The sequence below is a fragment of the Pteronotus mesoamericanus genome, unplaced genomic scaffold, assembly GCF_021234165.1.
Source record: "Pteronotus mesoamericanus isolate MK-2021 breed Mesoamerican mustached bat unplaced genomic scaffold, CSHL_Meso_final scaffold_582, whole genome shotgun sequence".
NCBI lineage: Eukaryota > Metazoa > Chordata > Mammalia > Chiroptera > Mormoopidae > Pteronotus > Pteronotus mesoamericanus.
Window position 1 is genome coordinate 3,016,676 of NW_026555323.1, and position 16,236 is coordinate 3,032,911.

A 16,236-nucleotide genomic window follows, 5' to 3' on the forward strand; every position below is an offset into this window, starting at 1 on the left:
AAACAGACCCCCCAACCCAGACGCACCCCCAGGGGAAAAGGAGACGCCGCCGGGCTGGGCACTGGCCGGACAGAGAGGGTGGTGGGCAGGCAACCAGTTTCCATTCTAGCCTAGAGAACTCACTGCCTCCAAGAAACCTGCCTTATGCACAGCAGATCCATGAGGGTGGCGGGGGAGGGGAGGGGGCGGTCGCCGACGGGGGACCCTAAGATCGAGAACTGAACAAATGACCCGGAAGTCACAGAGTCCCCATAAATGTATTCTAGGTGTGGGTGCTCAGTTCAGCCACAACAATGAACAAGAAGATACTGCGTGCGCGCACACGTGAGTGTGTGTGTGAGAGTGTGTGTGTGTGTGTGTGTAGCCAGATGGCAGAGCTTTGGGTTGGGTGAGGATTTCTCTGTCTTACATTAAGTGTCTAGTGTCAAATTACCACCAACAGAGGAAGGAGTTAGCATCCAAGTCTCCAGCACAGTGACCCAGAGCGCGGCTTCCCGCACCCGCCCCAGCCCCAGTGGGCGGCTGCTTCCCAACTGCCGGGCTGGAGAGAACACCCAGAGGCTGATTCCCGTCGAGACAGGAAGTTGAAGTTTCAAGAAAATAATCCCATTTGGGGCTGCAAAGGGGAAGCAAACAGGCTCAGGTGTGTGGGCTCAGATCAATTTTTTTTTTCTGGAAAGCATGAAAAAAAACCCACCAGGACCTTCACGGTGCCACCGGCTGTGGGCCACGCCCAGGCCTGCGAGGCGGCTCACCTGCGGCCACAGAGCCAGAGCCTGGGTGGGCTGACCAAGCACACACCCGTCACCGCCTTCTGCGCTGCCTATAAACGCCACCCGGAAACGTTTCCATTTAAAGCAAAATGAGGGCGTCTTGGGGGGACACCTCAGGCTCGCCTGACTTGTCCTTCGGCTTTACAAAAATTTCCACCAGCAAGACCCAGAAAACCCAGCACTCGTCCAATAAGGGAAGGTGGAAGAAGCAGAAATCTCCCCGGTGGACCGGACGGAAGTTGAGAATCTACAGAACAGACGCCGCACCTGCCCCACATGGCACCTGGCGCGGAAGCACCTGGGCCCTCCAAAAGCCACAGCCTCGGGGTGTCACCCCACAAGTTACTCATTAATTGTCAAGAGGAGAGTGTGACTTTATAGTGGAGAAACCTGGCAGACGCCGCCTTAACCACGTGACCCAGCAACGGGCACCGCGACACCATGTGTCCCCACCACCGCCCCCTGTATTTGTGACCCTAAACTGTTTAAACTGGATCTAGTCATGAAAAAAACAACCAGACCAGTCCAGATGGTGGGGCGTTCTACAAGACAGCCATCCTGGGTCCCTAAAACGGCAATGTAACCAAAGATGAAGATCTGACGAGGCTCGATGAAATGAAATAAAAGCAAGGAAGACCCAATGCGGTGTGTGATTCAGTGGATCCTGGGCCCCATGTGGCTCATTGGGAGTCATTAGGGACACCAGGTATGGACTGTGTATGACACATTTTCTAATATGTAATATTTAAAGAGAGACAAGAGGCAGGGACAGGAGAAAAGACAATACGTAGAGAGAGGGAGAAGGAGGGAGGAAAGGCTAAATAGCTGTGGCCAGATATTCACTGAGAGATCGAGAAAAGTCTATGAGCGTTCACAGTACTAGTATTCACTCCGTTACATTTCAGATGTGACAGAAATCTGTGGGGGAAGCAGTGTGCTGGGGACAGGCAGGCTTCTAATACAGCCTCGCTCACCTGGAACACAGGTCCGAACAGGTGTGGCAGGAGGCACAGCGGGTACACCCAAGCACACAAGTGTGGCCGCCCAGGCACAAATCCCAGCTCCCGCCTCATCTGCTCTGTGACCTTGGGCGTATTTCTTAACGCAGCGGAGCCTCAGCGTCCTTATCCAAAAACCAGGAAAAAGGAATGGTGCCCATTTCACAGCACCCTGGGGAAAATTAAATGGCTTAGTATAACCTATGCCAGGAGAACAATGCCTGGTCCCTTGCAAGCAGCGTGGACGTGTTAGGTACGACTGTGAGAGCTGAGTTTATCGTTCTACCAAGTTTTATTTTAGAAACTAGTTTTCACTGCCTTCTTCGAGCACAAACGGGACACGCCTTAACAGCCCCCTGATACGTAGAGCTCACTCTTAGGAAGTCAACTGCTCGCCTCTACCGTCTGCCCGGGGAGAGGGGGAGGGGCGCAAAGAGCATCTTGGAGCCCCGCCCCGTGCCAGCTGTGCCAGGGTGGGGCGGGAGGCCTCGCCTCACTCCTTCAGAGGCTGAGCGCCCACCCAGGCGGGGCCCAGGGGAGGCCGTGAAAAGCCAGCAGGACAGCAGGTCCCAAGGCCGAGAGAGGAACAGCCAGAAGAGCTCTTTTGTTGGTGGTGGTTGATGGTCTCCCACGTGCAAATGAGAACTGGGAGAAGTTTAAAATGAGGGCGAGGCGGCGACAAGGCAGGAACCTCAGCAGCAGGGAGACAAAGAACATCTATTTCCTTTAAAAAAAAAAAAAAGTCATGTGTCTTTTCTTTTTTAAGATTTTATTTATTTCTTTGAAGGGAAGGGAGGGAGAGAAATGTCGGTGCGAGAGATGTCTATGGGTTGCCTCTCGCAGGCCCCCAGCTGGGGACCTGGCCCACAACCCAGGCATGTGTCCTGACTGGGAATCGAACCAGGGACCGATGTGGTTCGCAGGCTGGCGCTCAATCCACTGAGCCACACCAGCCAGGGCTCATGTGTCTTTCTAAGTGCTGTCGGCACTGTTGTCAGCACCACCAGGTCTCAGTCCTACAGAAATGACAACGGCCCTGCACCGGGACTCACACCAGGGCCCCTGTGCCCCGGCTGATAGGGAAAGGCAACGTGGCTGTACTTTCAACAGCTGAGAGGCTGTGTAGCTATGGTGGAGCCACACCTCGGAGCACTATGCAGCCAGGAAAAAGGCTGACGGTACCTCGTTAGGCAAACACAGAGAACAGAAGGCTGAGATCGAAATGTGTTTGCCAGGATCCTACACGTGTGTTGTTTTTTTTTTTTTTTTCCAATCCTCACCAGAGGACATTTTTTCATTGCTTTTTAGAGAGGGGAAGGGAAAGAGAGGTATCAATCGGTTGCCTCTCGTAGGCACCCGGACTGGGGATCTTACACGCCTGGACCGGGGATCGAACCTGCAACCTTTCAGTGTATGGGACGACGCGCCAGCCAACTGAGCCGTCTCTAAAAGCGTTCTGTGAAGGCCCACATGGAAGCACACCCATGCACGCAAGCCCATTAGAAGGCTGGGAAGAGTCACGCTGGCATAGGGTGACGTGGTTAGCCAGGGGAGGGGAAGGCTTGCACATTCTGTCCACACACTTCTGCATTGTTTGTGGAGTTTCACAACGGGGCCCCCTGGCCGCCTGGGACTGTGTGGGAGAGGGCCGGGAGCCGGCGGCCTGGATGTGCCCCAGACAAAGTGCTGGCCCCTGGCCAGCCCGGCTCTGCCCTGCGGGAGAGAGATCCCAGCCCCTCGCCCTGCACTCTGCCCGGCTGCTTTTCCCAGGCCGCGGCACCGGGGGCACCTGCGAGGGGTCCTGCGCGTCTGTGTTGGGGGAGGAGGCCTGAAGGCCCTGCCCCCGCCACCCCTGGCACAATGGAACCCCTCGTTCAGTGGGTAAAGACAAGTTTCAGATGAGCTCCACCCAAACTATAACAGGAAACGGCTGAGAGAATGCGATCGTACTCTGCTTCCCACCCCCAACCCCAAACAGGGCAGGTGACCCAGGGGATCTGCAGGCAGGAGGGGCTGTGCACCACCCCATGCCCACCTCGCCAGCAAGACCCCTGGAGCTGTGTGCAAGGGTACAACGTTCTGGCCACCTGGCAATGCAGGGGAAACGGGGCCCAGAGGGCATCTGAAAGCAATTCTTTGTGGGGATGGACAGGGAGAAACATTCTGGGGGCGTCCCTGCCAAGGAGGGTTGAGCGGCCATCGGCTGGGGGCCCGGCAAGCCCCACCGCTCCGGACCACAAGCAGGAGTCTCCAGATTCAGGACTTGGGGTTTGGGGGGAGGGGTGCGGGGGGCGCATCTGCCCTCGCAGGATCCAGGCCTTTCCTTCTTTGAAAGTCTCTGAATTTTCACATCAAAGCCCTTCTGCTCTTGGTCCTGCTACTGCCGATCTCAGCAAACTTCCCAGGCCTGGGCCAGGGCGTTTGCATCAACCACACAAGAAGTTGCTTGAGATCCAAAGACGTTTGTGTTTTTGTTTTCTCAGGCGTGTTGGCTAAAGTGGTTTTGATATTCACCCCCTGTCATAGGATTGCTATGGGGCTGGGGGACCCTAGCAGAGTAGAAGGGCCCGGAATGACCTAAACCACTGCCCTACAGAGACACTCCCCCCCCCCAACGCTGCGGGGAGCCCACAGGCCACACCACAGCCACCTCAGAGCCGGGGCCGCTGCTCCGGTCTCCCCTGGGTGGCCTGGCCCCTCGGCCACCCCCGCAGCCTGCCTGCCTGACCTCTCCCCTCCGCGGCCTGCCGCTGCCCCCTTCAAACGGCGGTTCCTATGCCCTGCACACCCGAGCGGGGGCTGGAAATGGGCTTCCATTTTTGCACGTGCTCTTGGCGCGAGGCAGGCTCTCTGTTCCGAACCAGTGTCACCTGAGGCGCCAACTGCAGTGCTCGGCTGAAGGCCGGCCCCCGGGACCCGGGACTCTGCATTTCCAAGGGCCGCGCCGGGAACCTGCGCGCTGCAGACTTGGAGCTCCGCAGCGGCCCTGGGGGTGGGATCTGGCATTTCTGCACACCTGAAGGGAGGGGCCGGCTCCCCGCGGAGCCGGTTCCACCCTCTCCTGCCCACCTTGGGTTTCCAGGCACCCCCAAGACTGACGCCCAGGGGCCCCGGCAAGGGCTGCGGAGCAGCCACCTCGGAAGCCATCCCGGGCCTGAAGACCCCCAGCCTAGCCGGCCCCGCCCACGACGGCGAGCCCCGCCCCTCAGCCCCTCCACAGTTCTCGAATTCAGTGACCCGGTGCTACGCGGCGTGAGGCCACAGTGAAATTGACCGCACAAACATTTTCTCACCATTCAGTCCCTGGCCCAGCAGGGGCCTCGCCCCCCAGAGCGCTCCTCGGCCCGGCCACGCCCCAAGTGCTGACCCCGCCCCCCGCGCTCAGGTCCCGCCGGCCTCGGCGCGGGGCTGGGTCCCTCCCCCAGGCCACACCCACCGCTGCGGTGACGTTCCTAAACTGAACCCACACCCCGACACTAACCCCCGCCCCCACCTGGGTCCACACGGCCTGAATTCTGACTCAGAATGCCTACAAATGGCCTCCTTCAGCCTGGGCCCCCCACCGGCCACGCGGCCTGCGGGGGCCACGGCGCGGGCCCAGAACGCGGGGGCAGCCCTCCGCGCGGAAGGCTCTTCCGAGACCCGCGGTCCCGGGCGCCTGCAGACCTCGGATGCGCTCAGTACCAATTAAACCGAGAGAAGGCTGTAATTTTTACATCAGTTCTTGAGTCATCCTGTGAACTACTTCACAAATGAGAAGACGAAACCTCTGATAACAAGGAAACAGCGTGAGTATACAGGTTTTTGAACTCGCCCGAAATGTGGACGAGTTAAGTGCCATCGAAGGGCTCACGTGAGCGCAGAGGAAATACACGGTTCTTTCAACCAAACTGGGGCAGAAAGGTTGCCATGTATTAAAAAAGGTTTTCCTCCCACATTTGTGTTTAAGAAGCCACCAGCCACATGAATCGACCGGCAGGTCAAGGGCCCGCGAGATGGGAAGGGACGCCCTGGGGTGTAGGGCGGTCCGCGGCCGCCAGGCTGCCGGCTCAGGCCGCCCACCCCGCTGCAGGTGCCAGGTGCCTGCTCCCGCAGCCGACCCAGGCAGGTGAGCGCGGGGCCGGGAAGGGGGCAGCGCAGACTGACAGGCAGTGGGCAGGGCGCTCCTTTCTAGAGAAAGCGCGGCCCCACCAAGGAGCCCCTTGGGTCGGGCGTGCCCCCGCCAGCCGGATAGGCGAGGCTCCCACAAAGAGCCGCGGACAGGGAACCAGGACCGCCCCCCGCGTCCGCCGCCGCAAGCTCTGGTTTCGACAAATTAAACCTTAGAGCGCTGTAAAAATTACAGGAAGAGGAGAGCGAAGAATGTGCCGAGTGGCTAGAGGGAGCGCTGTCCCCGCGTGAACTTCGCCCGCCGCGCGCCTAGCCCTGCCGGCCCCGCCCCTCCGAGCGCGCGCGGGGGCAGCGAGGGAGGGACCAGAGCGAGGGCACCCCCTACCTCGCGGCTGTCGGGTGCCACGGCCGCCCAGCTCCCCGATCGGCCCCCGCGGCCCCCGCCAAGCTCGCCCGCACCTGCCCGCGCCGTCCCCGGGTCTGGGCGGGGTCCCCGCCCCCAACCCAGATGACGACATCCGCCCCCGCGGCCCCGCCCGAGTGCGCCCGGGGAGGGGGCGTGCCCGGCGGGGGCGCGGTCGCCTGGCGGGTGCCGGCTCCGAGCGCTGGGACCCGCCTCGCGCGGCGCGCGGCGCGCGGGGCCGACCGCACGACCGAGCGACGGGGGTAGGGGCGAGGCCCCGAACGTTCCCGGCCCGATCGCCCTAGAACCCAGCCGGCGGCCCCGGGGGCGTGGCCCGGCGGCTGGCACTGGCCCCTGTCCGCGCGCTCCGGGCGCCCGGGCCGCCCCACTGACCTGTGTGAGTTCTCAGGTGCGCCTTGAGGTGCGAGGATTTCCCGTAAACTTTCTCGCAGCCCGCGTAGTGACACTTGTGCTTTCTCTGTGGGGACTCGAGGTCGGAGCGACTTCGGCCCCGCCGGCCCCTTTGTCTGAGGCCGGGCTCGCCGCTCCCCGCGGGCCCAGGCTCCCTGTCTGGCTCCAACTCCACCTCGGGCTCGGGCTCGCTCCACGCGGGGCTGAGGGGCGCGGCCGCCGCGCCTTCGCCGCCGGGGGAGGCGGGCTCGGGGACCGGGGGAGACGCGGGCGGCAGACGGCAGGGGGTCCTCGCCTTCCGGGCCGCGGCGCCCTCTCTGCGCTCCGCCGGGGCGGGCGCCGGTGCTTGCTGGTTTAGGTCCGCCAGGATCCGCGCCACCACGAAGAGCGAGGCGCTGTCCTTGCCGTCGCGGCGCTCCTCGACGCGGGGCAGCGTGGCGGCGACAGCAGCGGCCGCGCCCTCGGGTCCGGGCTCCGGCCCCTCCCGCGGCCCGTGCACTACCGCGCGGCTCGACATGGACACGAGGCACTCGGCGGCGAAGTGGTCCACATAGGCGGCGGCTGCCATGCTGCGGGCTCCGGCCGGCGTGCCGGCGGCACTGCTAGTCGCTGCGAGTCGTCAGCGGCGCATCCGCACCCAGAGCCTCCGGAGAGCGGGCGGGGGGGCGGGGGCGCGGCGTGCCCTCTCCGCGGGCTGGGCTGGGCGCGCAGCCGCCTCTGCCGTCACCCGCGCGGCTCCGCGTCCACGAGGCGCCCGCTCGGCGGGACACCGAAGAGTGAGCGCATGGGGGGGTGGCGCAAACCAGTGGGGTCCCGGTACGGCGTCAGGGGTGGCCTGTCCTAAGGATGCCGAGCGGCGACGTTAGGGACGACCGCGCCAAGTCGCGGCCGCAGCTTCACCGCGCATTGTGGCAGGCGGGACAGTCGCCGTGCGCGCCGCGGCTCGGTGTGGGCGGACCGGCCCCGGGGGTGGGCGGGGCCGGGGCCACATCTGGACCCGACGTCAGCCCCCAGCCACATCCTGGCGGCGCAGGTTACAGGCGGCGGCCGCCGCGGGGGCTGCGCGCGCGGAGGGGGCGGGGATCCTGGAGCGCGCACCGGCAAGATAGAGCGGTCGCGCGCCCCGCCTGGAGAGGGGGCGTAACCAAGGTCAGAGGCGGGCCTCATTGGTCCGTGGGTGCGCAGCCGGACCAATCAGGGCCGCAGGAGGAGCCTACCCCGCCTCGGGGCCTACGCGCGACAATGGGCGTGCCCCCTTGCCGGGCTGGAGGAGGGGCGGAAATTAAAGCTGGGAGTTGGGCACGCTGACGCACGTCGCCCGAAGGCGGTGGGCCGGGGCGGGGCCGCTGCCAGCCCTCCCCCGCCGCGGGGACCCCGCGGGGTATTTTCCTGCCAGACCTTTTGTACTGTGACAGCCAGGAACCACGGTGTGGAGGCGAGCGCTGGGGAGGGCGCCCCTTTGTCCCTCCAGCCCCGCCCGCGAGGGGCGCCAAGGGTGGGTGCGCCTCCCCTGGGCTCGCCTCCGCTTCTCTTCCCCTTCCAGCGCGAGGTTTGCACCGCGAGGAGGCGTGTCCGCTCCGGCCGGGTGCAGGGCTGTCCGCCGCGCCTGGGGGCGGAACGACTGCCGCCGCACCCACCACAGCCGGGCTCCTGGAGGGCCGCGCCCGGAGACTCAGGCTGTTCCTCCCCCTTCCCCCTCCATGCTCTTCCCTAGCAGAGCTCCGGACCTTCGGCGAGTCCCGGCCGGGAGCGGGGTCACGACTGGGGCGGAACCGCTCCCGCGGGAGGCAGCGGGAGCTTCCCCGACTGGCCCCAGGCGGCTGGGGACCCGGTGTGGGCCGCGCTGCCCTTGAGCCTGGGTCAGCCGGAGAGCCGGACTGGCCCCGAGCTGGCGTTTAACCTGGCAGCGTGGGTGTCGTGCCCACCGCCGCTCTGTGCTTGCAGGAGTGAACTACGTGCTGGGCGGCCAGCGCGCTGTTCAGGGAACGCGGGGCCCCTTCCTCCCCCTCCCCGCCCCGCCCCAGGCCTGCTGCCAACTTCTCTAGGCTGCCCCTCTCCCACCGCGGTCGGGGCGGCTTCAAACGCTGCCAGCTGCGGGGACCCCGCCCACCGCGCCCCACCCACCCACTGTCGAACCTCGTGAAGGAAATACTCCGCGGCGCCCAGCTCGCGTCTTCCCACCCGGGCCCCGCCAGCTTGCCCTTGACTCTCAGCGGCGCCCGCGGTCTCACCCGCTCCGCCCTCGCCATTCTCTTCCAGGCCTGTGCCATCACCGGAGTGGCCGGTGCATCACTTCCTTCTGCCTCGGCACCGAGCGCAGCAAGCCCCTCTCCGGATCCTCGTCCGCAGCCCCTGACCCAGGGAGCTGCTGAGGCCGGGGCCTGCAGCCCTGGGCTTAGCCGCCCTGACGGGGGCCTGGAGGGGGCTTCCCTGGCACGCGCCCCCTGTGGACCGAAGAAGGGGGGTGGGTGAGACAAAGTCGTCCCGCGCACGAATTAGGAGCAGGCATTTCTCCATTTCGGGGCTGGGTAGAAAAAAACTTTTTTGCCAGGTAACCAAGGAGGGAGGGACCGGAACAGGCATTCTGGGGTGCGTGTGACTGGTGACCTGTAAACTGGCGTGGACGTTTCGGCACCTAAAACGCGAAACCCCCCTCACCCATCAAGCCGGGGGCCCTCTGAGAAGGCTCGGCACGGCCCGCTGAGCCCGGGTGGCTCCGGAGCGGCCGGCCGGGTCTAGGCCTCCTAAGATGGTCTCTTTTTGGCAGGATGTAGCCGTTCTCCTTCCAGGCAGACGGTGTCGGTGACATTTCAGAGATGTGTGTTCTGATCGAATTATGATTCAGAATGTTCCTCCAGCCCCACCACATGTCACCGTCAGTCACTTCATTGGGGCTGGCGCCGGCCCCGCACTGACTTACCTACCGGCCCTCCAGCCCCGCCAGGTCCCGCTCCAGCGGGCGGGATTCTGCCCAGCCTGGGAGGCACTCCATTCCTCCGCGACCGCTGCTGTGACACCCCCCGCCAGCGCTCACACCGGTGGCCGCCTCCGAGTCTGAGTGCGCACTATTCTAAGCGCGAGGCAAGACGCCACCCTGGGAGAGGGGAGGCCTGCCTGGGTCAAGGGTCCCCTGCACCGATACGCATCACACACACGTCCCACCTCTGCTGTGCAGCCCTGTGACATTCTGGATGCGGAACTCAGCCCCTGGGCTCGCTTCTCAAGCGTCTGATAATGGTTCTGGGGCTCCTGAAGGAATGGTATCCTCAGGCCTGGGCAGCCTTGACCCCGAACCCACGTGCAAGTGTCTTCCAGACAAATACAGTTCTCGTTCCCAGAGAAAATCTCGTGAGAGCTTCGCTCCCCTGCTTTCCTCGCTGCCCAGGATTTTGAGAGAGACCCGGCTCCCGTCGGCAGGAGGGTGGGTGGGGATCGAGTGTCAGAGGGAAGGAACAGAGTAAACAAAAGCGGGGTAGGGAAGATCAGAGGAGAGATGTCTGCGGAGGAAGGAGGCTAGGCTGAGAAGGTGGCTGAGGTTTCTGGCGAAGGCAGTAGAGCGCCTGAGTCGCCTCAAACCCCCCCCTGAAACAGCAGTCAGTTTGTTTGTTGTAAAGCTGAAATGGGCAAGGGGGGAACTAACCGCAACACGATTTCTGAAGCTAAAATGCTCAGAGAACTGAGAAAGCGTACTCCTGAAACGGTAGCCAGGAAAGGAAGCCAAGAACAATCTCTGTCTTATCTCCAGAAAGTTCAGGAACGGTGGTGGCACGAGGTAACTCTGGGTGTGGGTGCAAATGTCGGGGGGGGGGGGGACTAACATAAGAATAATCGGCCAGAAGTCTGCGGAAGAAGCGCACAGAGGCCCAGATCCCCGCCTCAGTTCTGTGCGGCCTTTCCCCTTCTAAGACAAGACAGGATGTTTATTACCCGACGAAGCTAAAAGGGAGCGTTTGGGGCTGGAAGACACCAGGCACACTGAAGGGCAGAAGGGCCCATAGGAACACGAGGATTGGATATTGGATGCTGAGACCACGCCCACCTCCCCGCCCCCACCCCCCCATCCTTTCTGGGATTTCAGAAAGCAGACAGCCTATAGGCTGGAAGGGTGTTTCCCCGGGGCCTCAGACCAGGCCAAAGAGAACACCTGAACACTCTGATATATGCAGCTGCTCAAGTAATCAGCCCGACCACCCTAGGAGGGAAGGCCAAGGCTGATGAGCCCCCCGCTGGAGGACCCGGCTTCTAATCTGCCGTTCACAGGCAGCCACGGCTGACCTGGCGTGAACTCTAAAGCCCCAATAGATTCTTAAGGGGCAGAAAAATACACGGCCACAGAATTATCGATAATGTCATGGGAGACTATTAAGATAGGGCAACCCACGAAGAGAGGACATAGTCCAAGAAATAAGAATTCACAAACAGCGTTCTTGGGAATTTAAAGGAAGGTAGCAAAAATTTCTTAAACCCTGAAGAAATATTAAAGACCCTGAAGAGAGCGATCGGAAGAAAAAGTCGAGGACATCTCTGTGAAAGCAGAACAACAATAAAAGACCAAAAATGGGAAGTGGAAGAGAAAAAATATAGAGAACCATCAGAAAGTCCACTGATCAGCTAGTAGAACCCCCCCCCCTCATGGAATGATCATAAAAACATGGGCGCAGGGGGATGGATCATGAATGAATGAATCCAAGAAAAGTCTCCCCAGCTCAGAAACATGTGTCCGAAGAGCCCAGGACAAGAGGAAAAATAGCCCTACCCCAAGACACACATCCCTGTTGAAGTCCAGAATAACGGGGACAAAAACTGTCCTGGAACTAGAAGTAGGTCACAAAGAGAGAGTCAGGAGTCAGAATGGCTTGTGGGCTTCTCCACAGCCCCAGGTAGAAGGTGGAAGGCAAAGAGCAAAGCCTTGGGGAATCTGAAGGAAAATTAGTGTTCAGTCTTCAACCAGCCAAAGTATAAAGCGAGTTCTGGTGACTCTTGAACCCAGGGTGGGGCTGCGCAGGTCTGCTCACACACAAACTTTTGTTTTCAAGAAGTACTGTAAATATATTTTCCTTATGATTTTCTCGATAACATGCTCTTTTCTCTAGCTTGCTTTATTGTAAGAATATAGTATGCAATACTTACAACACACAAAACATGTGTTAGTCAGCTCTGGCCGGTGTGGCTCAGTTGGTTGGAACATTGTCCCATAGATTGAAGGGTCTCAGGTTCAATTTCCGGGCAGGGCACATGCCTAGACTGTGGTTCGGTCCCATTGATTGGCCAGTCGAGGCAGTCAATTGATGGTTCTCATATCGATGGTTCCCTCCCTGTCTTTCCCGCCCCCCAAATCAATAAGCATGTCCTCAGGTGAGGATTTAAAACAAATTTTTAAATGTCAACTGTGCAAGGTCGTAGCACCCCTAAACCCCTGTGTTGTTCAAAGGTCAGCCGTATTTTTAAATCCATGAGGTGTCAAAAAATTTACCTTCCATGCATCCTTTCTCATGGTGGGAAGCTACCAGAGATAACGCTTCACCAAAATGAAGACGTTCACCCAGAAAGAGAGAGGCTGGTGATCCAGGAAGCAGACATGCAGCACAGCGGGGCGGGAAGAGGCAGCTGAGGGCCACCGGGCCAGGCCGGGGCAGGTCAGAAGCTGCAGACACTCCTCCAAGAGGCGAACGAGACAGAATCTAGGCAGAGCCGGGATTCTGCTGCCGCACGAAGCCGGCAAAGCTCAGTGGTTTCTTTCTGACCCTGCTCTTCATTCATAGGGAGACAGGGGCGGCGGCTGTCCAGCAGGGCTGTCCAAGTTTTTGGCGTCTCTGGGCCACACTGGGAGAAGAAGAGATGTCTTGGGCCACCGTTAAATACACTGAGACACGTAATCACAAAAATAAAAATCTCATCATGTTTTAAGTAGATTTACAGTTCTGTGTTGGGCCGCATTCACAGGCATCCTGGGCTGCAGGTGGCCCACAGGCCTCAGGTGGGGCTCCCCTGGGAGCGTGCCAGCCGCCCTGGCAGAGGAACAGGGGGGCGTGGACCCAGAGCTGTCACTTAGGTTTCTGCCCCACACACAGTGCACCCTCCCCTTCCCCAGTGGGTCTGGCTCCCTCTCGTGAGCCTTTTAAATCTGGATCTATTGGTCAGAGACAGGGTCAGGATGACGGGATCAGGACCTCTCCGCACCGCAGCAGGCTTCGCGGGCTCTCCTCCCGTGGTCTAGAGACCGATGACCTAAAGAGAAGTTGCCTGCACCCCCGGCCGCACTGCGCACACCCAGGCAGGATGGCGGACGGAACAGAATAACACATCGGCCCTAGTCAGAGATGGAAGGGGCGGAGGGTGCCCAGCAGAGAGTGGCCGTAGCAATCCTGAAATCCCACTGGGCCGGATTGTCCCCAGTCCTGGAGAGAGAATGTTCTTTTTTTTTAAGTGCTTCTTTTCAATCCTCACCTGAAGACTTTTTTTTTTCATTACTTTTAGAGAGAGGAGAAGGGAGGGGGAGAGAGAGAGAGAAGCATCGATGTAAGAGAGAAATATCGATTGGGTGCCTTCTCGTACGTGCCCCAGCTGCGGATCTAACCACAATGTGGGTATGTGCCCTGACCGGGAATCGAACCGGCGACCTTTCCATCTAGGGGACAGGATGACGCGCCAACCAGCTGAGCCACACCAGCCAGGGCGAGAATGCTCTTGAATAGTGTCAACCCTGCTGCCTGGGAAGGCCTGGCCAGTCCACTGTCCTATGGGACCCTACTGCACCCTCAGCAGGTCCTTCCTTTGCCACCATCCTCCCTGGCTGAGCATCAGGAATGTGCCCCCTTTGGCGACTGAGCAATGTGATAGTACTAGGAGGTGAGAGTTGTCGTTACCAGATAATTAGGTCATTAGGCTAGAGCCCTCCTGTGGGATTAGCACCCTGACAAAGGCAACCCCACAGAGCTCCTGGCCGCTTCTGCCATGTGAGGGGACAGCGAGAAGACAGCACCATCTAGGAACCAGAAAGCTGCCCTCCCCAGATGTTGCGTCAGCCGACACCTTGATCTTGGACTTCCAGCCCCCAGAACCGCACGAAAAAATGTCTGTTGTTTATAAGCCGCCCGATCTGTGATGTTCTCTTACAGCGACCTGAATGGCCTCAGACACCAACAAACTCCATCCCCTGTTTCCATAGCAATGGCTGACCACTGTCCCCGCACACCTGGTAGTCAGGTGTGACCACGTGACTGAGTTCCCAGCATGGGAACAGGAGCGGAGGAGCTGTGGGCTTTTAAGGCAGTGGGCCTCCATTTATTCTAAATGTTCTCCTTCTCCTTCCGCCAGCTGGGGGCTCAGGGCAACAAAGCCTTAGGGGGTGTGGAAGCCACCAAACCGGAGAGCCTGGGACCCAGAAATCTGGCCAAGAGCACTTTCCGACATAGTCACTGCATCTGAGTGACAATCCGTGAGGGTCTACTTGTTACTGGAACTCAGCCTACTTTAACTATTATAAGAAGAAACGGGGTTGCCAGGGGTGAAAAAATCAAACAAAAGAAGGTCTAGTGTTTTTCGTTCTCTAGTGTTACTCTCTGGGCTTGGCCTCCTGGTGACAGCCAGGCGTTGGTGGGGGGTGGGGGACCAGCTCTTCCAACCCAGGGTCCCTGGAAGCTCCCCAGTCTCCCTCAGCTGCTTCTACCTGTCTCCTGACTGAGTCGCAATACCAGAGAGAACCGTTCGCACCAAAGAGGACTTGGACCTCCGGGTTGTCGCTGACCATTTCAGAACAGGATGGCTGGACGGACCTCTTATCAAAGCCCTTGCCACAGTCACCGATGGGGTCACGTGTGAAGAAGGAGAACAAGCCCTTCTCCGTCATGCGACGTGGAGGCAGGGTGGCACCCTCTTGTTTCTGGGTCCGTCTCCCGGGCGCCCTCCGTGCGGAAGGGCTCACCAGCCGCCAGGATGAGAGCCGGCTTCACGCCTGGTGCACGTCGGCCTGGAAAAAGATGAAAAGCAGAAATGCTTCTGAGGCCGCACCATCCAAAGACCGGGGAGGCACTTACAGCGTCTGCCACAAACACACGAGGGAGGCGTGTTAGCATCACGGATGGTCCCGTGCAGGCTGGACGGAGCAGATGGCTCCCACTCCATCCCACCCCAACGGGACAACTGATCAGGGACCCTGCCCGCCTCTAACGATCTGGGAGGCTGTCTGGTCTGGGCGAAAATTGTCTATTTTTTGGCGCATCCCCTCCCACGCAATGGTTGGTTGTCCACCATCCATGACCTATAATCCTCGCCCGGGGTGAGGGCTCAGGCTTAAAGGCTGTGTTCCAGCCTTTTGACTCACTGAGGGTCCTGGCAAACCAGGTCCTTCACACTAACTGCCACCCTTTGGGAATCCTTCCGACGTCCGCTGACCCGGGGAAGCCCTACCAGAAGGTGCCACGCCTTCTCAGTTCCAGCCGAGAACCCTGAGCCTCAGTCAGACCTGGGGGCCTCCCAAGGCCACGCGGAGCAAGAGGCAGAGCCCCGAGTCTCAGCCCGAGTCCCTCCGCCTCTCAGCAGCGCCCCACCCCCAGCCTATAGGAAGCTGGCTAATTAATGCGGGGATGTATCAAATCAATTAAATAAGAGCCAGGTCAGCCTGTCCTGGCTCGGGACAAATAAGCAATCCCATTAATGGGATTGGAAGGACTACGATAGACAAGGTAGGATCAAGACTCCCTTTAATTCTTGGCTGTTCGCACGTAGAATTTAGCAAAGACCGGAGGGGTAGCGGGCGTTGGCTGATACGGTATCAGTGAAGCAGTATTTTGTCAGCGCTGAAGGGAGGCCCTGATAATATTACTGAGGCACCATCGAACCACCGAAAGGGAGGCCAGAAACGCCCTGCTGGGTCATGCCACTCACGGTCAGGGGAGCACTTCAATATGGGCACCCGATGTCTGTTATCACTGCCAAGGGGACCGTCCATCTGTCCTTCACACCCTCCTTCTGTTTAGTTGCTTTCCTGCGCTTCTGTGCGGAACAGTGTATCGGGAGAGGCAGCGACTATTAGACCCGACTGTGTCGTTAAGCCAGCTGATGCGGAGCATTTTCCAAATGCAGCGTGAATTGGTTCTTTCTCCCCAGCCTCTTTGAACCGGGGCCTTCTGGTTGGGTGTTTGGTTTTGGCACTTGGCATGAAACTTCCTTCCCATGTAACGCAGAGAGCAGCACAAGCCGGGCTATTGATATTCCAGGAAAAAAAAAAAAAAAAAAAAGAAAATGTTTTCCTCCGAGGAGAAGGAAGGGAGAAGTTGAAAAAGAATTAGTGTCATCACATGACAGGTAACTTGAGAGCAACCAAGAGGCCACCATCTGGAACCAGAAGTCATTTCCTGAAAGTCCAGAAATAGTTCCCCCTGGAAACTATGAAGGCCCTTTACGTGGTCAGCTTAGGGTCTGGTGGGTGACCCTCCACAGCACGCGGGCTGGGCGCGTCTCCCTGTGTCCCGCCCCTGGCTTCCCGTGAGGGCCCCTGCTGTCTAAGCCAGGTATTTGCCAGCTTGGGACAGTCCAGGGA

The 16,236-nt window shown here is 59.9% G+C and overlaps 1 protein-coding gene across 1 annotated transcript in view; it reads right to left on the reverse strand.

Moving 5' to 3' along the window:
- Positions 1 to 7,644, reverse strand: part of KLF13 (KLF transcription factor 13) — a 42,841-nt gene extending 35,197 nt beyond the window's left edge. The window contains exon 1 of the mRNA XM_054561973.1: positions 6,678 to 7,644. Coding sequence (XP_054417948.1) covers positions 6,678 to 7,263 — 586 coding nt within the window. The 5' untranslated portion in view covers positions 7,264 to 7,644. The remainder of the gene's footprint in view (positions 1 to 6,677) is intronic.
- Between the last annotated feature and the right edge of the window lie 8,592 nt (positions 7,645 to 16,236).